Here is a 23,730-nt window from a genome sequence, read left to right as displayed (position 1 = left end):
CTGACCTTAACTAACTTATGCATTGGGTCTACATTTTTTCGTAGCAATTGTAAACTACATGGATCATATATGCCACTGCTGTTGACACAAATAGCCTATGTTACATTTTGGTTATGCATGATTTACTTGTGTTAAGGGCATTGTAGATGTGGCTGTTCCTCATTTTAGCTCTTTTTTCTCCGACATCATCTTCTTGATGATTCTGCCGCCAAAAAAGGGGTCAGACGCATTATTTTTTTTCCTACCCTATTTTCTGGAAGACCTGCCCCTATTCTGCCTCTGATTGGAGATTTTATCCCCGCCTCCAAAGTCTCAAAAGTCAACTTGATGAGTGAGCGAGTGTTGAGCAGTTTCAAGCGCGTAGGGAGGGTCGAGGGTGCGAGCGAGGGTTTTATGTGCGCGGGTTTTGAGACTAATGAAATGCCATAGAGGGCGCTGTTTCAGTGCCAATAGCCACCGCTCCAGTTGAGGAGAGGGGCTTGGGCAGCTTGTACTACATCAAGTTGGGTGCTGAGAGGTGCTAGAGAAAGAGTATCAGATCCAATTCTATGTTGCAAGTTTTATGCCTTATGGCAGAATCGCAAACTTTTTTAGGTGCAAACATGTACACCACACTGTTAACTTAATAGCTAACATTATTAACTTTGGATCAGTCATGAGCAATCAATTGATCTTACAAACTCTTCTTCACTTACCTAATGTTAATGTCTACCTGTGGTAAAATGATGTGAGCAGACCTTGCTGCGAGGAGTTGGCTGAAATTTTGGCCTGTTTATCCTAGCTATCCACACATCTCTCCTGCGCTGGCTTAGATCCTCAGTCTCTTTTCCTTCACGTCTGCGGACGGTAGGGATGGCATAAAAATGAACCCTGGGTTTTTTATTGCTGTTAGCCTACTACTACAGCAGTTTTTATGGTTTTTGGTGCACATGTGCAGGTAGTAAATCTGAGTAAAAGTGCAAAATTTGGTGGTATTTTGCCAATAGGTGGAGCTATAGAAATCTTTTAACTGTAAAAATCAATAACTCATCTGCCTTTAGTCCAATTCAGTTGAAACTGTGCACATGTTTTTGCAGAAAGCCCCAACAGGATGTACCATGTCAGGTTGTACCATGCAGAATGCAACGGCATTTGGCCGATATAGGTGATATTTGCTTGGACCCTGTCAATTGTCACTTCCAGCTATATTTTTACTCTCCTTTTTGTTTGGAGACGTTAAATGCATCCAATTATTTTTTTCTGGATGACTTAACGCATTGGCGGTGAAGGATTGGCAGGATTTCACCATGTAAAGCCAGTTTTTATTTTTACCATAAAACCAGTTTTTTACCATACCAGTATTTTACCATAAAAAAGAATAATATAGCTCTACACTATCAAAGCAACCACTGAAGACGGAGACAGTTGAAAGTTGAGTAATGGTGTAATGATGGAAACACCTTGTGAAGGCTTTAACATCAGTATACAAGAGCAGAAATGTGACATGTTTGTCTCTAGCGCTCTCTGCTGGTAGAGGCTGACCGGTTACACACATTCACTGGTGTGGTGATCATGACCCAAGAAATGACTTGGTCCTGCACAGACTGTTACTTGCTAATGAAATGTCTCTAAAGAGTCACCAGTGCAACAACCACTACTATGAAATGTGCACTATAGAATATTTCCTTCCCATTTTGAACTCTATATTTTTGTACCACCATCAAATTCAGCAGGTTGATGTGCTTGTAGTTGCATTTGTTGCAACAGAGAGAACTGTTCGTCACATCTGTAAATGTGTATTGACCACATATTTGATCTTATTCTCATGTTACAAGAATTGCCTGAGTTCAAGCAATGCTTGAGTTGCCACTGCAAGCTGGAATAGAGTAGAACTGAAGAGTTAGTTCTCAGATGTGAGCATTTACTTCCTTTAACCCTGAAGCTCAACCAGGGAGAGTCTGCAGAATAGTAATGTGACTCTCTCCCTCTGAGACGAATTCAATATGAATCTCAAAACAGGAAAAGTGTCTTTGAGCAAGTCATTGATTCTATAAGATTGCAATTTACATTCAATTCTCATCTGATCCAATTTGCTTAGTGTCAGTGACATGAAGAGCAATGTAGAGTTTAATTGTTATTGTGTCATTTTGACTGGGTGAACTTGTGGTATTCAACAAAAAAAAAATCATATTGTAATCAATATAATCCTGCTATTACATGTTAGCATGACTATGTCATTAGCATTACAACTACACAATGCACCTGCATAAAACTGAAATTTCTGACCATTTGCACTTTACTGAAACCAAATACTTGAAAATAATTGCTATTTCTCTGGTGCTTGACAACATAAAGGAACACCAATGAAACACCAAGAGAGAAATCAACAGTAACAATTTTGGTTTTCCCAGTCAAAAAGTTACTTTACGATTAGTTTACAATCCCCACCCCCCCTCCAGTTTCCAACCAGTCCCATATGTTTGAATTACTGCAGCCATATCTTGCATAGCTGGCCTGGTATCCCGATTTAAATTGGATAACCGTTACAGCCCTAGTGCAAAATAGTCATAGACACCCATGGCAGACAAATAGGAGTTCAAGACTTTATTGGTTCAATAAGAGGAAAAACTGGACCAGAGTGTAACATTGTACAGTACATGTGTCAATGTAAACTGCAGTTGAATGGAAATGTTTAAAATAAATGATTGTGTCCCAGACCACATGATCCTTCTGTAAGTTTAAACAAAACAGGTCATGTAAAGCGAAGACTGATGAGGTTAGCGAGTAGATCAAGTACTATGGTAGAACAAGACGAAGACCAACCAGACAAGGACTCATAACTTAAGACCAGGAAGAATACAGAAGCTAAAATACTCTTCCTGGAGAATGTGGAGACTGATAACATTACTGTCTGATCCTTCTTCATCTCACTCTAAAGGTAGCAGGAATATTTCAAAGAGAAGGTAACATTGTGTAGACAAACAGGTGTATGGTAGATGTCAATAATAATACAGGTGTGTATCTCTTAGTGGGGCAGCTCGTGGGACACCAGTTTGTAGTGAGAGCCACAGGACGGGCAGCGCTGGGCCTCTCCCTGGTGAAGCCAGAACCACACCACAGCTGTGTTGTCTTCCTCACCTGAAGAGAGCAAACAAGGCCAGGTGAGAGGTGCAAACAGGAAGAAGCGTAGAAATAAGGGGGGGTAAATTTATGACAGTCATTTTTTGCAACAAACTTTGATTACTCATCTCATGTAGCCTTAACTGAATGGCTTGCTGAACTGCTTGCTTGCTTATCCAATCAATTAAATTGTAGATGGTCCTAGGGGACTGCATAGCTATAATGGACCCATTAACTAATTAGGCAGGCTACTGTACACAATCATATAATTTGTAGCTCAATCGAATTGTGGCATAATCCTTAATTGGCTGCTGAATATAATCAAGTACTTTTTACAAATGAAGTTACAGACTTTGAATAATTTTTGAACTGATAATTGATGCAGACATGCCACAGCACACACTAATAAATGATAAAATGGAAAATACAACAAAAGCTGGTTGTAGGCAAAAATTGTTTTCCTCTCTGCTGCATTTTGTTTTCTCAATGTGAATCCAGGAACAAAGCAAATCCTAAACCAGACCACTCTGACATTTCCTAGATTTGACCATTAAAACTAAATCATATGTGTACCAAATATTTTTGTATTGTTTTATATATGTCATATCACTAAGTTTTGTAGTGTCTGGCAGCATTCATTTCCCATAATTATAAACATCCTTCGCCACCACTTGTGACAGATACAAGTCCAATTCTGCTTAGAGGATGATCAGCCCACCCTAACTTGGAATAAAAACAAAACTAACAATACTATAAAACAAACTGATCTGTTAACTTTTTTCACCATCAGTTTCACCATAATTTCGATGCAGATTCCTGAACCCAGGCTTCAAAATAGATGCAACATCCTATGTATAGCCCTAAAGGATAAGTTTGGCAATTTTGGACCTATACATAATTTGTCACTTACATACCTGTAGTATTTGTGAACTCCAGAAAGAGTAGCTGTTGCAATTGTCACAGCTGATGGGGATTCTAATAAACATAAACTTGGACCCGCGGAGAATATCGGCTCCAGAGTCAGCTGTGGGTTGAAACAGCGAGCTCTGTTGCTAGCCTCTTGCTGCTAACATTGAATCCAAACAGTCTAAAATATCTCCAAAAGGCTCCACAAGGGAGTTGAGAGTAAACATAAATGTTGCAAAGTACATCAATTAAAATTAGCTCTGATTGCATTACACACACTTTCACTAATCAGGAAATCACAGACCTATTTTTCTCACGGCACAGACTGCTGTGCAAAGTGAATGAAAGTGAGTTACTGGCGGCGTGATCTAGTTTTGCAGACGGTCAGGTCAGATTGTAAACAATTACACTCGGAGCCGGGTAGAGTTTGGGAGAAGACTATCCACTGAAAGGAAATGGTGCAGTGCTGCTGCTTTCTGGGTGGTGAATATAAATATGTTGGTTGGTCTTTATATTGTTTTGTTTTGACAAACCCTGTTTGGACTCATTGTCAGCAAGAGGCAATGGAGCTCACCATTTCAACCAACAGCTGACTCTGGATCCAATATTGTCTGCAGGTCCAAGTACTGCAGGTATGTAAGAGACAAATTATATATAGGTCGAAAATTGCCAAACCTTATCTGACCCAATTAGGGCTGCGTCATTTTAAAAACCGTTACAAAGTTACAAAACAAGTAACAAATGAGCATTTTTGTAATACTTGTGTGAATGAAAGCCTTTATATTAATGGTTTTTCAGAAACCCAATTATTTGCCTCTACAAATGAATACATGCCAAAATGCTGTAACAATAAAATAAACCTACCATGTAATGACTCAAACTGTTGAGATGGTGCATTGAGGCATAAGCATAGTATCTTTCTGCACTACTGCCAAAAGTGGATTCACACATCTGGCTTTGATGTGACCTCTACCAAGGAGAATTTTTTTTGTAGTGAAACAGGCAGACTCTAGCTTCCAATCTGCCTCTAGCACATCACTTCAGATGCTAGATGGTTTTAACTCTACAAAGATAATCTCTCCAGCTAGCTCCCGCTTCCAAACCACATGTAAAAAAAACACACTGTACATGTAGGCCCATAAACAGGTAACTTACAGACACACCCCACGATCCTCTTGTTTGTGATGGAGGGCACGAGATGGGGATCAGCCTTGGAACCGGCGTACTCCTTTGGCTTCATCATACTGTAGGGATCCTGAAGCAGAAACAAGGATCTGGTCAAATGTGCTGATCTTCTGGGCAGCCAACACTAAACCTACAAGATCAATCACTGCAGAGTCATCCACAGGTCCTTTAACAGTTTATCATCAAATTATCACTAGAGAACCTTTCTGCTGATCTGAAGTTCTTCTTAAATCCTGCCGTTCACCTTGGCAGGTTGTCTCAGTTACATCCATGTTTGCTAGCCTATGTTTTACAAAGCTATCTCTATAATATAAATATCATTACAAAATCAGATTGCCATAGAATAACGTTAACAGATTAGGTATCAATTGACACACCGTTCCGTCCTTCATGGCCTTCATGATGACCTTCTCCAATCCGGTAGCTTGCTCCTCATCAGTGGGAATTCCTGTCAATATTACAAGTTAAAAATTGATAAGTCATGATGAGCAACCTTGGGTTATTGTATTAGCATAGCCGTTGTTAGCCTGCTAAATCAATTGACCTACCCAGCAAATTCCACTTATCTCAAAATAATGTGCATTTCAGTTTGACGCATTTGGCGTGAGACTCAGGTGTCCAGGTCCCGTCTCACACTCCCAATACAAATCTCACGCCAGTTTCAAATACAGTAAGCATGTAAAATATAACATTTAAAATAAAGCAAGACTCAGTCTGAGCAAAGTGAGTAGGCTATTCTAAACACATCGGCTAGCACAAGATATGTTTCCCTACATGCCATGATGAGATCAGACTGGCTCATAGACAGTATGGACAGACTGTGGAATTGTTCATTTTCTACTAGTAGGGATAACAACTTTTTATGCTGCAGTCCTTTTGGCGAGCAGCTCACACTAAATCAGATGTCCCCCGGTATCAGGCCCAGCAGATTCAGATTCAGCAGCCTGTCACCCCATGACACCCAGTGAACCAGTCTGACTGAAGGAGCAGGTGAGCAGCATTGTGTTGGATGAGCGCTATTCTAGCTCTACTATCACACCACAGAAATCCTGTTGGGGACAAAAAGCTTCCCTCTCTCCCCGTTTCAAATATCAAACATAACTCAGGTAACTTTTAAAAAGTGGTAGTTCCCCATATCATAAGTTGGCAACTCTCTTATCCAGCTGTTCCCTAGGTGAATTGTTAAAACTAACATATATATTGCTAACAAATCTGTATGTTAGATAATATAAAAATCTGCCTGTCAATCTCTTGAAATCACACAATACTCTCTTGCTTGACTCCTGAAGTGCATTTCTGATTAATATTCAGATCAAACTGTTTTGCATTATATAGTGGCATCCACTGTATGCAGAATGGTGCATGCATGTCTGCACAGTATTACAGATTACTACCAGTATGATTTAAAAGTATTTGACGACAAGAGAGCTGCAAGTCTGCAAAAGTAGAGCTTTAAATGGGCTGGTGGTTACAGCAATTGTGCAGGATAAAGGCCTGGGATAGTGGAGGCCCAATGTGATCTCTTTGCATTACCTACATATCCTCTAATTTTGAAAATGATCTACAGTATACATATTTTATACTCTCAACCAAAGATCCACATAATACAAAAGGCTCAATACAGTGTTGAAAGCTGTTCTTAATGTTTTCTGGGTCAGTGTGTAACTGACTACCTGACCAAATACTGTACTCAGAAGATTACAGTGTGCTGTTTTGGTTGACTTTTTCAATTTTGGGACATGTCTTCATTGCTTGATTGCATTTTGTGCCTGAAATTAACTGTTTGGTTAAACAGCATCTTAGCGCTGACAGTTGCATTCAGGGTTTTGAAAACTCAGTATTAAGAAATGCTTGTAACCAATTGTGAAAACTGTAAAAATGGCATCTTCCGCTAAAAACATGGCCGTGAATGTGAAGCTGAATATCCATGGCTTGTCATTGTGTGAGAGAATTAATACATGTCACTGTTTTAGTGCTATACATAGGCTACATACTGATGTAAAAGAGAATGTAGAGTAAAAACAATGTTCATAATGTAAATTAACAAAATGGCTTAGGTGTTGTATTGTAATTCTCAGCAGCGCAGCCAAGACATTTTAATTATTGTAGGGTTAGTTAGTTGGTTAGTTAGTCAGCTTTGTCATGCAAAATAGGGCTGAAAGGGGAAGAGTCCACACATGTCAGACAAACTTCCATGCATCAGTGACAAGTGACAGTCAATGGTCAGTATTGTTTGTGAATGTTTAGGCTAACTTAATAATCATTTATGGTGAAAACATGCAAGCGCAAAAGTTACAGCCCATGACAAGACAAATCTCATTCCAGCCAACGGACCAAAGTTGGCAACCCTAGGGTACTTAGTAGCAAACTGTAAAAAAAATAAGTTTTACACTAAAGCTTTGGGAATATGTCGTCAGGGGGTCGGTACAGTCAGATGTCGATGTCGCAAGGAAGTTCTATGTTGACTAGACATCGATAGCAATACGCTAGCGACCTAGCGTGCTAACTTAGCCACCGCTAGCTATAACACCTTTGCACAAATTCTATGGTAGATTTAATTTGGGGGTATTTAGTATCCTCGAAGCGGGACCCCGTTGTTTTTCAACAAATACAAATAGGCATTTAATTAAATGAGCTTACAAATTTGAAATTATAGCGGATCAAACAGTCAACCTGATAGCGAGATAACGTGAACTTGCTCACCCCGGGTCAAGACGGTCAAAGTGATGCGTGGGCGTTACAAAGTAACGGTCGTTTAAGCATCTATCAAGAGTTTATCACTATAGACAATATAACTGTCTCCACAAACGGTAACCTGATTTAAGTTATCTTAAGAAACATAGACCCCAAAAACATAACGTTCGGCTAGCAAGCTACATGCTGTGATGATGATGACAGGAAGTAACTTAATGGCAGAGAAAACATACGTTTCTGGGCTTAAAATAAGTTTGTTCAGTTTTCTCTGTCTGTTGAACGGTCTACAATTGACTGCTTGTACAGCTGATTTTTAAAGCATTTTTCTGAGACCACGTTTGACCTCCCTAGCTGACTACAGTACTGCTAACATTAATGCTAACTAGCGTGTGGAAGTCTACCGCCTGTCCTTGCCTTGACAAAACTCTAAAGTTGTAACATATTTCACTGGTTTTTCTGATTTTGTTGCTCGGCGTTTATTTCCAACTCACCTCCAGCCGCCATGCCGCGGGTCAGAGCCGGGACCGGGGCAGCCCGGCATGTTGTAGCGGCTCTAAATGCTGAACGGAGCAGTAACCTTGCAGCCATTTCTCCTTCTCTGTTGCTTGTCACGTACGGAGGTTTTGCTGTCACTAGCAACTGGTCGCACGGTGATGATGTTTACAATATGCTGTTGCTCGGTGATGACGTTTACGGTACACTGACTTTTTTTTTTTTTAGCAGATTATTCTTTATAATTTTGGAGGTGTAACCAACATACTGAGTTGATCTGAAAAGGTTTAACAAACAAGAATATTCACAGCAAATTATGTTCTCAGCAAATTTTAAGGTTTATTGTGTTCTTTAAACATTTGTTAAAAGACAAAGTAGATAGGAAAAATGCCTCAAAATCAACCATGTACATTGAAATGGCTGGTGTGATTCACAGAAGCTTCATATTTTACAGTGCAATCCATATGACCTCCAAATCAATGTGTCAAATGGTGTACTGATGGAAACGTCTTAGGCAGAAATGTGACATGTTTGTCTCTAGCGCTCTCTGCTTGTAGAGGCTGACCGGTTACACACATTCACTGGTGTGGTGATCATGACCCAAGAAATGACTTAGTCCTGCACAGACTGTTACTTGCTAATGAAATGTCTCTGAAGAGTCACCAGTGCAACAACCACTGCTATGACATGTAACCTACAGAATATTTCCTTCCCATTCTCAACTGTGAATTTACAAGCCCCTCTATATTTGTGTAATAAAAAATTCAGCAGGTTGATGTGCTTGTAGTTGCATTTGTTGCATCTGTAAATGTGTATTGACCACATATTTGATCTCATTCTCATGTTACAATTGGTTGACATGCATTTCCTACCAATATGGCGCTTTCAATATGACCAATTCAATATGAATCTCAAAACAGGAAAGCTGTCTTTGAGCAAGTCATTGATTCTGTAAGATTACAATTTTTTATTCAATTCTTATCTGATCCAATTTGATTAGTGTCAGTGCCATGAAGAGCAGTGTAGAGTTTACTTGTTATGGTGTCAGTTTGACTGGGTGAACTTGTAGTATTCAACAAAAAAAATCATATTTTATTGATTTTACTGACACATACTGAATACTTCAAAATAATTAAAATTTACTAATTGAAGGCCAATGTATACCCAGCTCTAAATGAGGATCTTGATTATACCCCTTTTCTATAAGTTATGGTATTATGGTTATGAGTTTCAGATTGTCATTTCTTATATTTGTACTTTTTCCTTTCTTTCTGATGTATGTGGGGAGGATACTATGCCTATTATTCTTCTTTTTGTATTGGAAACATTGTATGTTTGTATTGGATATAAACATTGTAGATACAGTATGTGAATGTAGGTCATGGGTATGTGACACAGCATCCATTTCCTGGTCATGTGACCTAATAGAGATTATATATACACTGTATATAGCACCTGTTAACCTTTCACAGCTTGCACCCTGAGGAAAGCTATGCATGTGCCGCAAACATGTTGGTGCTTTGTAAACACTTTAATGTGTATGCTATGCATTAGCGTCATGAATAAAGGCTTTTTGCTTGAAGAGTGCCTTGGATATATTTTTTCTGCTTAAACTTTAAAATAATTGTTTGATATTTCTCTGGAGCTTGACAGCATGAAACACCAAGAGAGAGATCAATATTAACAATTCTGGTTTTCCCGATCAAAAGATGACCTGTATGGGTCCTCCTCCAGTTTGCAACCAGTCATAGACACACATAGGAGTTCAAGACTTTATTGGTTCAATAAGAGGAAAAACTGGACCAGAGTGTAACATTGTACAGTACATGTGTCAATGTAAACTGCAGTTGAATGGAAATGTTTAAAAGAAACGATTGTGTCCCAGACCACATGATCCTTCTGTAAGTTTAAACAAAACAGGTCATGTAAAGCAAAGACTGATGAGGTTAGCGAGTAGATCAAGTACTATGGTAGAACAAGACGAAGACCAACCAGACAAGGACTCATAACTTAAGACCAGGAAGAATACAGAAGCTAAAATACTCTTCATGGAGAATGTGGAGACTGATAACATTACTGTCTGATCCTTCATCTCACTCTAAAGGTAGCAGGAATATTTCAAAGAGAAGGTAACATTGTGTAGACAAACAGGTGTATGGTAGATGTCTATAATAATACAGGTGTGTATCTCTTAGTGGGGCAGCTCGTGGGACACCAGTTTGTAGTGAGAGCCACAGGACGGGCAGCGCTGGGCCTCCCCCTGGTGAAGCCAGAACCACACCACAGCTGTGTTGTCTTCCTCACCTGAAGAGAGCAAACAAGGCCAGGTGAGAGGTGCAAACAGGAAGAAGCTTAGGTCAGGAAAAAACTAGCAGCAACTCTACCATGGAGATTTTTTTTGTAGTGAAAACTTACAGACACATCCCACGATCCTCTTGTTTGTGATGGAGGGCACGAGATGGGGATCAGCCTTGGAACCGGCGTACTCCTTTGGCTTCATCATACTGTAGGGATCCTGAAGCAGAAATAAGGATCTGGTCAAATGTGCTGATCTTCTGGGCAGCCAACACTAAACCTACAAGATCAATCACTGCAGAGTCATCCACAGGTCCTTTAACAGTTTAAAATAATCACATTATCGCCATCTCTATAATACAAATATCATTACAAAATCAGATCGCCACAGAATAACGTTAACAAATTAGGTATCAATTGACACACCGTTCCGTCCCTCATGGCCTTCATGATGACCTTCTCCAATCCAGTGGCTTGCTCCTCATCAGTGGGAATTCCTGTCAATAGAGCAAATAAGAAGTTTGTAAAACTGATCACACCACTTCTGGGTGGATAAAATGCTTGCAATCTTGTTGAATGGTTAAAATAGATCTAAAAGAAAATAACAGAATCTCATTCATAGTAATATAACATATTGTATCCTATCATTACCTTTTTAGTATCTTTAAGAAAACATATTTGTTTATTTCCTGGAGTAAAGAATATGTGAGCTCATACTGTTCAGAGGATTAGAGTATTGTTACATTCAATACAGCAGCAGCATAATGATCTATGTGGGACTTATGTTTTTTTTGTGGAGATGTCAAGATGATTTTGTCTATACAGGGGGTTTCTCAACTACTGGCTCACATCCCACTATCAGAAAAGACCAGTGTGCCACTTGTTTAATTACAGAGCGAGCGAGGTGAAGGAATGTATTAAAGATTATTGAACTAAATAAAAAATAAAACTTTAAAATTTTAAAAAAAGCTTCAACTTATTAAGTACATCCAGGTACAAAAACAATGATGGACAATGAAGTCGTGCACAAACAGCCTATATAATTAACAATACATTTATCAAACATGGATTTCCCAGGGGAGGAGATGATACCTTAGCCCAATTGCACTGAACGTGGCTTGACTATCAAATGAGGCTCTCAAACCATTAAAACTGAATATGCAGGAACCAGGCACCGTGAAAAGAGCACTTCAAACAAGACATATAATTAATTCCAAGTCCCCAAGCAATCATTTTTCCCTCTGACAACACAGTGATGTAGCGCCCTAGCAACCTGTTAACATCACACTGTGCTCAGAGCAAGAAGGCCTTCACAAACGCTGAGGAGTTGGTGCTGATAATCGCTGTTGATATACAGTGGGAGATGCTTGAGGGGGGAATGTAGCAACTGATAATGTAATAACCGCTGGATAATACAATAATAACATCTCTAAATGTATAAAGAGTCCCTCTAAATCGGTTGAAAATGTAATTAAACATGTTAATGTAATAGGTTGCTGGATAATATAATATCATCACATTATTACCCGTCAATTATTACTTTATTAGGGGTGGGTTTTTCTATGATTGTCTATGATTACAAATTTGTACCGACCGATTAACAACCAAAACATGGCTGCCACAAATCCCACATTGGCTATCAGTCAACAATTCAAATGTCTAATCATAGTCTGCATTGAGGTGTTGTCAGTGGACGTTACTGCCCACTATTCTCTCTTGCACCTACCACTTGACACAGTCCACCACCACACACAGTCCAGTCTCCTGTGGTGCGGTACTCGAGCTGCAAGCACCATGGAAGTGTTATATTATGGTGAGCTCGCGCTATTTGGAAAGCAAGTACCGGTCCTCTAGAGAGTCTTGCGAGTCACTGGGTTAAGCAAACCGCAGGAGAAGAGAGCAAATGAGTTTGGCCGTTGGTGAAATTCAATACTGCCGACTGAAGCAAGTTTTCTCACTATCCATCTAAAGATTTTTACCACTGCTCCTGTGAAATTTCACAATTGAGGTGTCGATCACACAAGCAGAATTGTTTTTAGCCACTGCTGTTCCACGTGTAAGGACTGATTCATTCGTCATGTGTGACTAGACATGGAGGAGCTGCAGTCCATGTACTTCAAACTACAGTAGAGCAAGTCAGAGTCTGCAGAGAATCAGCTGAAGTTGCATGGAAAGTAACAGCTAAAGGTAGTTTGCGGCTAGACTTCACAGTTTACAGCTGTGTTACATGTTATTATATTCACCACAGATTTGGAGAGTCAGATACTTAATCCATCTCTCGATAGCCTCTGGACATTAGAGCAAAGCCAAAGAGCAGCAGCTGACCTCTTTTTATACCAAAGTCACATTTCTGTGCTGCTGATAGCAGGCTTAGGGTAACCTAGTGGACTTGTCCTCTTTCTCTTCATCCAAGGAATATCCTTTCAGTTCAATCTTGTTTTTAACTGTTATTTCATTTCAGAATTTATGTTATCTTTACATTAACACTCAAGTACACATGGATACCTACACAACTGAAAGGATGCTAGGGGGGACAAGACTAAGGTCGGTGAACAAATGAGTGCACCTTGAGGTGGTAAAGATTAACAAAGATTAGGCTACTCATTCCAAAAGCAGCTTAGCTGTTGTTAGCTTGGTAATTACCTATCTACAAACTAACTGACTGACTACTACCTGGGATACAAACCATCCACCTGATAACAAGATAATATCAAATAGCAAAATCTGCAAAAGGCGCCATTCTAAAATCTGGCATGTTAAGGCTGCCTTCCTTAACATCTGGCATAACAGGACTTTAAGACCTTTGACGAATCGTTGTGATTTTCCCCATGTTAGCCTCCATCCAGCTTCATTCTACTGTTGATTACAGCCGATCTGCATCAAGTAGGCTTATTATCTTTTATGGGGTGAAGCATTAAGGCTCCATTATGTAATTGTTTTCATCAATGATTGTGAATGTTTCAACCTCTGTGTTGAAAAATCAGCTTTTCTATCGTCAGACACTCATTTCACACAAAAGGGGGAGAGAAAGCAACGGAAACGGATGACCAATCAGAATTGAGAAAAGAAGGAGATGATGGAGACTTTGTTTCAATTCAAGCAGGCAAAACTACAAATTTAATTTAGAAATATCTTGAATCTAGTGGACATAAATGGCCTTGTTTTGAAATGATATCACACAATAATCATCTACATACAGTTTATTGCTGCAGTAGATCCAGTGGTTCCTGTGGATCCCCCTTCCACAGTGTAAATATATTGTACCGGGTAAAAGATGGATAAATAAACTTGTGGAAATTGATCATGATTAATTTGATCCGTGCACTGCTCCCGGTCAGCTGTGTAAAGACGGCATAAGACGGTAAAATGCAGGATACTAACTATTAATGATAAGCCTATACCATTAATAAGCCATAAATTAGTTTCCATGTGTTTTTGTGAATTGAGCGTATAGGCCTACATTCAAGTGTTCTTGGGAGAATTCTTAATGGAGCAGCATAGGACCCTTTCGGAGAGATAACCAATACAACCAAAGGGTCCTGTATCAGGGTTAGCGGTGCTGGCCAGTCGACTGAAACCAGTGCATTGGTGTAAAGCATTATGGAAGTTGTAGTCCTTTCATGTACCAATGCTTTTTTCGCCTTTTCTCGTTTTCTAAGATGCACATCCACCTTAGTTATCTATTACTTAGCCAAAACACTTCCGGAACCTTGATGACGTCGGGATTACTACGTGACTAGCCAGCTCTATAAACCTTGACATATCAATGAAGTTAAGTGCTTCATGGTGTTTTGAATGTATGCCGAATTCAAAAATGGGTTCAAACGAATCGGAAACGGTCTTAAGTATTGTTCTACTGTGCCCGTAAGCAAGACCACAACAAATTGTGATATTTTTGAATGAAGTTTGGCGTGACTTACTGTCCGTACAAGAGAACGGCAAGTATCAAGGCTGGGAAGTCTTCCGCTGTCAATGGCATTGCCTACACTTACCTTGCCATAACTCTTAAATTTGTAACATATTTCACTGGTCTTTCTGAAATTGTTGCTCGGCGTTTATTTCCAACTCACCTCCAGCCGCCATGCCGCGGGTCAGAGCCGGGACCGGGGCAGCCCGGCATGTTGTAGCGGCTCTAACTGCCGAACGGAGCAGTAACCTTGCAGCCATTTCTCCTTCTCTGCTGGTAGCAACAGATCGCAGGGTGATGACGTTGGGGATTTAATAAACTGTCGCACGGTTTTGACGTAGGTTCTCGTCTTCAATAAAATATATTTAATGATTTTGTTTTACAATATCTATTTTACGATTGTCCTGTTTACAAATGTTGGGATGATATATAGATATCAAAGCAAAACAAATAGGAATATTATATATAATTATAAAGATATGTAGTTGATTTATAATTATAATTATAATATTTATAATTATAATTGATTTATTAGTCTTATTTGAGTACTCTGAAAACTCCATATGATTGTATATATAGGCTATATATGATTGTTATAAATATATATAACAATTTAAGATTTAGATTGTTAGTCTGTTTAATTAGTTTAATTGATTAATCTGTGGAATGATCCAGTGATGTCATGTACAATTCGACAATTCAAAATTTTGACAGAAGCAACATCAACCTTTAATAAAGCAAAGACATGAAAAAAAAGTTTATTTAAAACAAGTAGTAAGCAGACATTATCTATCACCAGTGTAGACTATCTCTTTCATTTTTCTCAAATTCATCCTGAAAATGAGGCCGCTGATATTTTGTGATGAAAATGACTGAGAGCAGAGAGAGAGAGAGTTAGAGAAGCTCAACATAATTGGCGGGGAACATGCCGTAGTGTCCGTCAGGTCCGTAACCTCTCCACCAGCCCTCATCCACCATCTCTATCCCGGTGATGACGTCATCAGGGTCAAAGGAGATCTCTGTGTCATCCGCTGTGAAGGACAGCAACAACATAACATCCTGCACCGAGCATGTCGAGTTAGAGTTCAGCTGAAAGTCAGGGCCTGTGTGTGTGAGTTGAGAGCACTTACCAGCCTGGTAGTCATAGAGAGCCCTGGCACTGAGGTCCTGTCCTGTAGCCCCTGCCCCATGCTCCTCTACCTATAGAGGGAACCATCCCATTAGTCTCATCATTCAAGACATTCAGTATTGACCACTAAACACAACCCTGCTTTCTTTCTCCTCTTTACCTGTTCTGTGATGAGGAAGAATGATGCAAGGGCTTCATAAGAAAAGGCAAGGAATCCGTATACTGCTTGGATCAAAAAGACTGAGAAGGAGGCCTCTACTGAAGTCTCTACTAATTGGAAGCTACGCACCTGCTGTCAAGGACTAACCACAGGCACAACAGTTCCCTGAACAGTTTTGAAGAATGATGCAAGCACATCGCAACTGTCAGGTGAAAACTTTGTATTGCCAAAATGAACTAACTAAGAAAAATAGCCTCAATCTCAGCTTGACCTACATGCATTTTTGCAGTTTATCCAATAAGCATGTAATCCTGCCATTGAAGTAAAAACATGAAAGTCACCAAAATTGGAGTTACATATCTTTTTTCACATGACAACTGCTATTAGACAATACCGCTGACTCACTGTAGGGGTCGCCTGGTAAATATCCTCGTACAGATCCTCCTCTGTCGCAGATGATGGCGGTAGCTCATACACCTCCTCTTGACCGGGGGATTCCTCTGTAGTTTCGGATGAATGATGAACGTCATTAATGCTGTCTCAGCATTTGACATTTGTTAAACAGTCAGAGTTCCATATGGGCTGTAAAGCAAAAAGGCAGTGTACGCTGTCTAACCAAGAGGTATCGACTTTAAAGGAAAGATCCATCCCAGGATACTCTTACATTGTTTGATGTCAATTTGGGATATTAATGTATTCCAGTTCAGTGCAACTGAACTCAACTTCAGTTAGTTATTTCCTACGTTTCCCAGAATGCTTTTCAACTACCCCCAGACATGGGGTATATCTCATCTATGTCTGGCAAATAAGAAAAATACACCACCAAACAACAAAATGGGCAGAAATGTAAGGTACATTGCCAGTAAAAGTTTCAGTATCTTAGGGTGGATCCTTCCTCTAAGTTAGGTGGCTGCAATGAGAAATTCTGAAAATGATTGGCTGATAGAGTGCAGTATACCCGGGGTAGGTTCATCTGCATCATCATCAAAGTCATCTGACCAACAATACTCCTCCTCTGTGTACGCAGCATCTGAGAGAGAGAGAGAGAGAGAGAGAGAGAGAGAGAGAGAGAGAGAGAGAGACATATTCACTTGGGCATGAATGCTACATGAGGAATCCTAAGGCTCTGGCTCTGGCTCCATTGGGGGCTTCGGTGTGTGATCTGACCTGCAGCCTGGACAGGTGAGGCCGGTGTCTCTGGTACTACAGGGGAAGCAGCTGCAACAGGTGAGTCAGGCCTAACAGGTGAGGCGGGTCTGACGGGGGACGAAGGGCCCATCGACGAAGCCGAGACCAAAGGCAGAGCGGGAGTTTCTGGGACCAGTGGAGCTGCGGGTCGTGGATACTCCGGCTCCACCGGGGTTTCAGTCTCGCTGGATTTCTGAGACAGAAATGGACTCTGCAATTTCCCTGGAAAGACAAAATGAAAACAAGAGGTATAAATACTCAATTCCATTTCAGCAAGTTGCTTACCGTACGTGGAGTTTATGTGCTTTACCAGGTCTGGATGGAGCAGGGGACAGTCCGTTGTTGGGACCGGAGCTCTGCAGCCTCTGGTTGAATACATCTCTGGGGTTGATTGATCTCTGGGAAATCAACGATTTTGCCTCCTATGAATGACAGAGAGAGTTCAATGCAAACCAGACAGAAAGCTATAGTTTCACCTATTTACATGTATTAACCAGAGGTGGGCACTCGATTCTCATGACTTGAACTCGAGTCAGACTCAAATCAGTTTGAATTGCTTGAGACTTGACTTGATGCATGAAGAGAAGACTTGACAATTGACCTGACTTGGGTTCTGGTGACTTGGGACTTGACTCTGACTTGTACTTTAATGACTTGAAAAGGTTTCTAAAGTCTTGACTTGAGATCTTGTGTTTGTGGAAATGACTCAGATTGAAAGTGATGAGATTTGTTCCAGCAGACGACTGAATTTAAATTCTGTTTTCTGAATTTGTATGGAATGATTGAATTTATTGAAGTTGAAACTGATTCTAGAAATCAAACTCATGATGCTCTCACCAAGTTTTTATCCTATTAAAACCATATTGCATTGAAAAGTCCTAGATATTTAGTTTTCTTTAAGATATTAAATTGATACTGGGCTCTTGATTTGTTCTGACTTGACTTGCTGTTCTACATTTAGACTTGAGACTTGACTTGAGACTTGAGCAAAGTCGACTTGGTCACACCTCTGGTATTAACATAAAATTTCTGTATATTGTTCATACTCACATTAGCTTTCTGCACAGATGCAGCAGAGTGAATGCCTGTCTTCTGAGAGTTCATGTGCTCCTTTTGCTGCTGTTCCTAAAAGAGACGCATGATGCTATCTGTAGATATTGTATATTATATTTTATATATATATATATAAACCAAGGAAAATGTTTCTGTAACTATCATCTCACCCATCGCTGTTGCTCCTTCTCTCTCTCCTCTGCCTCTTGTTGCTTCTGATAACCCCTGTCACACACACATACAGAGGCATTACTCACACACACACACACACACACACACACACACACACACACACACACACACACACAGTGGCCTACATTCTTTTTGTGTGTGTGTTCGTGTGTGTGTATAAGACTTACTTATCCTGGTCGATCTGACAGGCTCTCTCCTTTGCTCTTTTCTCTCGTTCCGCTGCCTGCCTTTCATCTATGTCTTTTCTCTCCCTCTCCACCTTTTGTCTCTCCTGCTCCGCTCGTTTGCTCTCCTCCTTTCGGCGCACTTCCTCATCCCTCTGGGGAAGACAGTTGTATTAATTCACATGAAAAGTGATAGGAGGGATGGTACTCTGGTTGCATGCCCAGACTCAGTATATACTGATCTGAATAAAAGTGAATAGAAACCTGAGCTTGGGCCCAGAAGTTGTCCTTGTTGGTTTTCTGGATCTCTTCCACAGCATTGGTTTTCTGGTATACAGAACCCTATAATAACAGCAGAGTATTAGTTATTATATTTCGGTCGTTAGTTATTTGTGAAAGTGCATGTTATGCCCAAAGGCCCAAAATGTGGTCTATAACAGGTTGTTGTGTGTGTGTGTGTGTGTGTGTGTTCTCACCACAGGTCCTCTGGGCACATCTCTGTATTCATGCGTTTCTCTGTGAAAATTAAAGTTGGCTCCCGAAGCCTTGGCCACTTTAGCCAAGATGGTCTCCGGCTCCACGTCGTCCTCTGCCCGAGCGTTGATGGTCACATGAGCTCCCTGTGGTCACACATATTTCAATGCTGGTCAGTGGGCCTGTGTCATTATTAGGGGTTTCCCACAGCTGCATTGACAGAATGGGCTTTTTAGGAATGTTTTATTTAAGGGAGAGAGAGGAATTTGAAATTTGAAATATCTTCAGAAAGCTTAATGGTTTTCAAACGCAATCTCAGTGAGGGTCATAGTGAGAAATTAGAATCAAATTGAATTTAACTTTATTTATATATTACTGTTGAATTGAACAGGACAATATAATGCTATTTTACCATGTTTTTAAATGTTCTGTATAGCCCAGTAACATATGCACATGTTGGCTGCTTAACATTTGCTCTAAACCACATGGCAAATCAAAGGCTTGGAATTTACTCAGGCAAATATGCATTTTGATTGTGTATATTTTTTTTAAAATGTACCACATAGCCTAATTCACAGTTCTATAAGTCACTTGCTGTCTATAATATTTCAGATGAGAATGACATTTGTAAATACTGTGTTGTCAGGATGCCAAAATTTTGACTTTTTGGTACTAGTACTATGGTTTTGGTACAAAAAAAAAAACAAAAAAAAAATTAGCACAGAGTAAGACTTTGTGCTTTGAAATGCAATGATTATACAGGTAGCCTGCTTTGTTTAATTTATTTATTCATTCACTCATTTATTTATTTATTCATTTTCAGTCATAGTAACTTTGAAGAGGAGGAACTGAAACTTCAGAAAGTGTTTCCCATTGGACATATTTTGCTGTTGTGTAACTTCCTTGGTCTTGTGCTATCAGCAAAACTGCAAGGTTGTCAGGATGGAGCACAGATGTCTCTTGTCTAGTAGGTGGTTTCACAATGTGGAAATAAATTATATGAACTGAAATGTGACTTGGCCAGTTGGTCAGACACAGAGCCTTTTCTTTACACTCAGTAAAGACAAACTTATATGATCTCTCTTGAAACAGTGAAAAATCAGCCTTTCTTACTTAGCAGTTAACTTACTTGGCAGTTAAATTGTCTCTGTAGAGGTGTGACCAAGTCAACTTTGCTCGAGTACTAAGTCATTCTCAAGTCTTGAGGAACAAGTCTCAAGTCTTGAGGAACAAGTCTCAAGTCAAGTCTCAAGTCTAAATGTAGAACAGCAAGTCAAGTCAGAACAAATCAAGAGTCCAGTATTAATTTGATATCTTAAGAAAACTAAATATCTAGGACTTTTCACTGCAATATGGTTTTAATAGGATAAAAACTTGGTGAGAGCATCATGAGTTTGATTTCTAGAATCAGTTTCAACTTCAATAAATTCAATCATTCCATACAAATTCAGAAAACAGAATTGAAATTCAGTCGTCTGCTGGAACAAATCTGATCGCTTTCAATCTAAGTCATTTACACAAACACAAGATCTCAAGTCAAGACTTTAGAAACCTTTTCAAGTCATCAAAGTACAAGTCAAAGTCAAGTCCCAAGTCACCAGAACCCAAAGTCAAGTCAAGTCTCAAGTCTTCTCTTCATGCATCAAGTCAAGTGTCAAGCAATTAAAGTTGTGACTCGAGTCTGACTCAAGTCCAAGTCATGTGACTCGAGTCCCCACCTCTGTGTGTTTGTATTAGAGGGAGGATCATGCAGCATACAATATGGGTCACTTTTTGGCAAGTTGTATTATATTGAGTGGCTGCAGTTACGAAGGCAAGAGTGAGAGTGGACAACAAAGAGTCTTATGAAGACCAGTAGACACTGAGTTTGATAAATGCTTCAGAAGATTTTTAAGTTTTTTTCCCAATAAATATTAAGCAACAAACAAGAGGTACACGTATTTCCCTAATATGGACATATAGCATTTTAGAGGGAAAATGTTCAGCTACTGTGTATAAAATCAGACTCACCTTCAGGAAGTTGGCAACTGAGCTCACATGGTTGGCACATATGCCTTTCCGAGAGTCCTTCACACCTTCACCTGTCTGTTGTGACACACACACACACACACACACACACAACATGCCAACAAGGACTTGAGGGGGGTCTTTGTACATGTTTGTGTATTATCATTGTTTGCTTTTTGCATGCGTCTTGTCAATCATATATCTGTGTGTCTTACCCAGTTTATGAGGACATATTTAGGCAGACCAGAATTGGGGTCTTGGACACGACAGAAAGCGTACATCACCTTCCCACTGCTTAGCTCCTCTACCATCTCCTCTAATCCACCATCTACACACACACACACACACACACACAATCAAAAAATACTACAAATATTTAGCTATACTCATGACTATAACCATTTTCTAAATCTGAATCAGTGTCACTTTTGCTACTTATTCCATTGATCCGATCTTACCTCCCTTTCCTGCCAGGCGCATATCATTGCTATTCCCTTCATACGTGAACAGGGCCCTGAAGACACCCAAAGGTGTCCAAAAAAAATGGTTACGTATGTGGGAATGTGATTTTGAGAATGCAAATTACAGACAAAGACACAGAGAGAGTGCAAAATTGCATTCTGTCACAATAAAACAATCCTTCTCTCTGTTACGTATGCCAACTTGCAACATTGCAGTGGGACGTTTGAGCAGTAAGAGAACTCACCAGTTTGTATCTGCCTTGGTATCGACCACTTCTTTATAAGCGGCCATGAGAGCAGGACCATTCTTACTCATATTGACCGCCATCCTTCCCTTGTTTCTTGTCCAGTTGGCATTCACAGTCCAAACAGGCTGTCAGTAATATCGGTCCCACAGATCCAAGACCAAAACCAGATCCAGCAGCCTCAGCAGGTGGGGCGAAACACAGTCGACAGCAGGACGGCTCGCTAGAAAATCCACACCTCTGATGGATAGAAGAGTGATGTTATAAATAAAAAAAAAAAATCCACAGTATGCTAGAAAACGGCCAGAATGACTGCACTTGTGAGTTTATTGTGATTTTGCTGAGCAGATTTTCCCCTAATGTGTCAAACCTGTTGGGGTGGAAGTTCAGAACCTGAACAACCACATTCTTTAAGAAGTGACTTCCCTCTGGGTTACTCCCCTTTCATCCTTCAATAGGCAAGTCATGTATCTGAATGAGGAAATCCACCTTCATTCATTTTGAGTGTCCTCCCCAAGTTGTGGCCCTCGCTGGTAATCAAGAAAAGTCTGGAGACAATATACTGTATGTGTGTAGAGTGTAGTTCAGCAGCGGTGTGTGTGTGTGTGTGTGTGTGTGTGAGAGAGAGAGAGAGAGACTCCAGAGGGTTTACTGAATGGCCATTTTCTTGCATAGTTAAGTGCTTCAAAATAAAAGGAATACACAAACATAATAATAATCTATAAAACATGGAAGGCTTGCACTGTTGACTCCATTAATACATATAGCTTAATAAAAACCCAATAAAAAAAAATCAGTAACCATTTTACACTTTACTACTAAAATAGTACCACCACAGTATAACTGAATTAATTATTAGTCTATTAGCATATAGACTGTGCAATGCGAACCCCAAAACACATCAGAAGTCAATGGCATTTAGTAAAGCGAAATAAGAAATTCTGGTTATGTTTAACTTTTAATGTAATACTTTTTAATTACCATATAGAGAAATCCCCCCGGTCTCTGTAACCACCGGGCCAACTTGCTGCCCCACACATGCACCATGTAGGGTCGGCCTGAAGGTGGAGCTGTGGCATCATGCCTGGGGTGAAAAGCACTCATGCCCCAGGAGACTCAAACCTGTCCCTCATTGTGCTGTTGCATTCACTCAGTTCTATGGTCTCAGTATTCTGAATTTGACTGTGAGTGCATTTCATTTGTGCTTGTGTCCCCATCTCCAAAAAGTTAGCAGTAATAGAACAAGAATGTAGTAGTAGCTTTTTATTAGTGCTGCGCAGTCATTTACTGACTGAAATTACACACCAATTTACATACATATAGGATATCAAAACAGCAGGGAGATAAAAATACATTTTCAATAATTGTGAAAGTAGTAGCATATTCAATCTACAATGAAATGTAAACAGGGTAGTCAGGCCAGATCTAGTGCAAATCCTATGAAGAAGGGATTCTGGAATGCTAATATCAGTAGTCTGGGAGAAAAGAAGGGGAAAGTGAGAAGAGTGAAAACTATGATGGTTGTTGATGAGTCTTGTGAGGTATGGGGATGGGAGAATTGTAGTAACGACCTGTTCTTGCCAGCGGGGTGTTAAGTTTGTGACCATTGCGAATGGTACGTCCAGATATTTGTTCTCTAGATGGGGGGGAGCCAGTCAAAGGAGTGGGAGGATTGCAGTGAAAGAGCAAATTTCAGCCAGATCTGCTCCCTCCTCTTCTCAAGAAGGGGGGATGCCTAGGGTGTTTAGGGCTTGCTGGCTTGCTGGATGTAAGATGCTCCCAGGACAATGCGACATGCCCTCTTTTGCACACGCTCCAGCTGGTTGGACAAGGCTTGGGTGAGACCAGGATGCCAAGCGGGGACTGCATACTCCAGCACTGGTCTAATGTAGCCGATATAAATGGCTCGTAGGTCAGCGAGAGTGATGGAAAAACACTTCCTGCTAGCGCTTGCCGTCATGGTGTTTACCTGGTCACTCCACCTGAGTCTGTGCTGGATGGAGAGTCCCAGCACTTTGATTTTAGGCAGGACAGACAGGGGGATGTTGTTAATGGAAAGAGGTGGTGCTGGTGGTGGAT

The 23,730-nt window shown here is 40.2% G+C and overlaps 3 protein-coding genes across 4 annotated transcripts; all 3 read right to left on the bottom strand.

Annotated features, from left to right (window-relative positions):
• Window positions 1–2,568: 2,568 nt before the first annotated feature.
• Window positions 2,569–8,509, bottom strand: LOC139641949 (cytochrome c oxidase subunit 5B, mitochondrial-like). Its single transcript, XM_071516623.1, has 4 exons — window positions 8,376–8,509; window positions 5,568–5,638; window positions 5,161–5,260; window positions 2,569–3,117 (listed from the first exon to the last, which is right to left on the bottom strand). The coding sequence occupies exons 1-4, from the start codon at window positions 8,470–8,472 to the stop codon at window positions 3,005–3,007; spliced, it is 381 nt and encodes a 126-aa protein (XP_071372724.1). The 5' UTR covers window positions 8,473–8,509; the 3' UTR covers window positions 2,569–3,004.
• A 1,625-nt stretch (window positions 8,510–10,134) lies between these two features.
• On the bottom strand, window positions 10,135–14,873 carry LOC139641948 (cytochrome c oxidase subunit 5B, mitochondrial-like). 2 transcript variants are annotated; one of them, XM_071516622.1, is made up of 5 exons: window positions 14,742–14,873; window positions 11,098–11,168; window positions 10,792–10,891; window positions 10,565–10,680; window positions 10,135–10,533 (listed from the first exon to the last, which is right to left on the bottom strand). In XM_071516622.1, the coding sequence occupies exons 1-4, from the start codon at window positions 14,836–14,838 to the stop codon at window positions 10,568–10,570; spliced, it is 381 nt and encodes a 126-aa protein (XP_071372723.1). In that variant the 5' UTR covers window positions 14,839–14,873; the 3' UTR covers window positions 10,135–10,533; window positions 10,565–10,567. The 2 variants fall into 2 exon arrangements, with proteins under 2 accessions (XP_071372723.1, XP_071372722.1); XM_071516621.1 differs by having other exon boundaries at window positions 10,135–10,680.
• A 426-nt stretch (window positions 14,874–15,299) lies between these two features.
• LOC139641946 (drebrin-like protein B) lies at window positions 15,300–22,016 on the bottom strand. The gene is made up of 15 exons (XM_071516620.1): window positions 21,652–22,016; window positions 21,404–21,459; window positions 21,161–21,273; window positions 20,949–21,023; window positions 18,941–19,084; window positions 18,729–18,806; window positions 18,468–18,619; window positions 18,279–18,333; window positions 18,106–18,180; window positions 17,366–17,477; window positions 17,035–17,277; window positions 16,826–16,897; window positions 16,273–16,367; window positions 15,709–15,778; window positions 15,300–15,609 (listed from the first exon to the last, which is right to left on the bottom strand). The coding sequence occupies exons 1-15, from the start codon at window positions 21,732–21,734 to the stop codon at window positions 15,473–15,475; spliced, it is 1,560 nt and encodes a 519-aa protein (XP_071372721.1). The 5' UTR covers window positions 21,735–22,016; the 3' UTR covers window positions 15,300–15,472.
• Between the last annotated feature and the right edge of the window lie 1,714 nt (window positions 22,017–23,730).

This window comes from Centroberyx affinis, unplaced genomic scaffold, assembly GCF_046629955.1.
Source record: "Centroberyx affinis isolate AG114_WGS23_722 - 3 ecotype Tasmania unplaced genomic scaffold, CSIRO-AGI_Caff_v1 ptg000416l_1, whole genome shotgun sequence".
Classification (NCBI taxonomy): Eukaryota; Metazoa; Chordata; class Actinopteri; order Beryciformes; family Berycidae; genus Centroberyx; species Centroberyx affinis.
Note: the sequence above shows the minus strand (reverse complement) of the source record. Positions and strands in the feature narration are given on the sequence as shown.

What these genes read in the sequence shown, in the direction of transcription:
- LOC139641949 (XM_071516623.1), bottom strand. Translation starts at nt 8,472, where the DNA reads ATGGCTGCAAGGTTACTGCTCCGTTCAGCATTTAGAGCCGCTACAACA. An exon ending in CCGCGGCATGGCGGCTGGAG is followed by an intron (nt 5,639 to 8,375) that starts GTGAGTTGGAAA and finishes TAATATTGACAG; the next exon opens with GAATTCCCACTGATGAGGAG. An exon ending in GAGGATCGTGGGGTGTGTCT is followed by an intron (nt 3,118 to 5,160) that starts GTAAGTTACCTG and finishes TGCTCTCTTCAG; the next exon opens with GTGAGGAAGACAACACAGCT.
- LOC139641948 (XM_071516621.1), bottom strand. Translation starts at nt 14,838, where the DNA reads ATGGCTGCAAGGTTACTGCTCCGTTCGGCAGTTAGAGCCGCTACAACA. An exon ending in AGGCCATGAGGGACGGAACG is followed by an intron (nt 10,892 to 11,097) that starts GTGTGTCAATTG and finishes TTTCTGCTTCAG; the next exon opens with GATCCCTACAGTATGATGAA. An exon ending in GAGGATCGTGGGATGTGTCT is followed by an intron (nt 10,681 to 10,791) that starts GTAAGTTTTCAC and finishes TGCTCTCTTCAG; the next exon opens with GTGAGGAAGACAACACAGCT.
- LOC139641946 (XM_071516620.1), bottom strand. Translation starts at nt 21,734, where the DNA reads ATGGCGGTCAATATGAGTAAGAATGGTCCTGCTCTCATGGCCGCTTAT. An exon ending in ACCAAGGCAGATACAAACTG is followed by an intron (nt 21,460 to 21,651) that starts GTGAGTTCTCTT and finishes GGGTGTCTTCAG; the next exon opens with GGCCCTGTTCACGTATGAAG. An exon ending in ATGTGCCCAGAGGACCTGTG is followed by an intron (nt 18,807 to 18,940) that starts GTGAGAACACAC and finishes CTGTTATTATAG; the next exon opens with GGTTCTGTATACCAGAAAAC.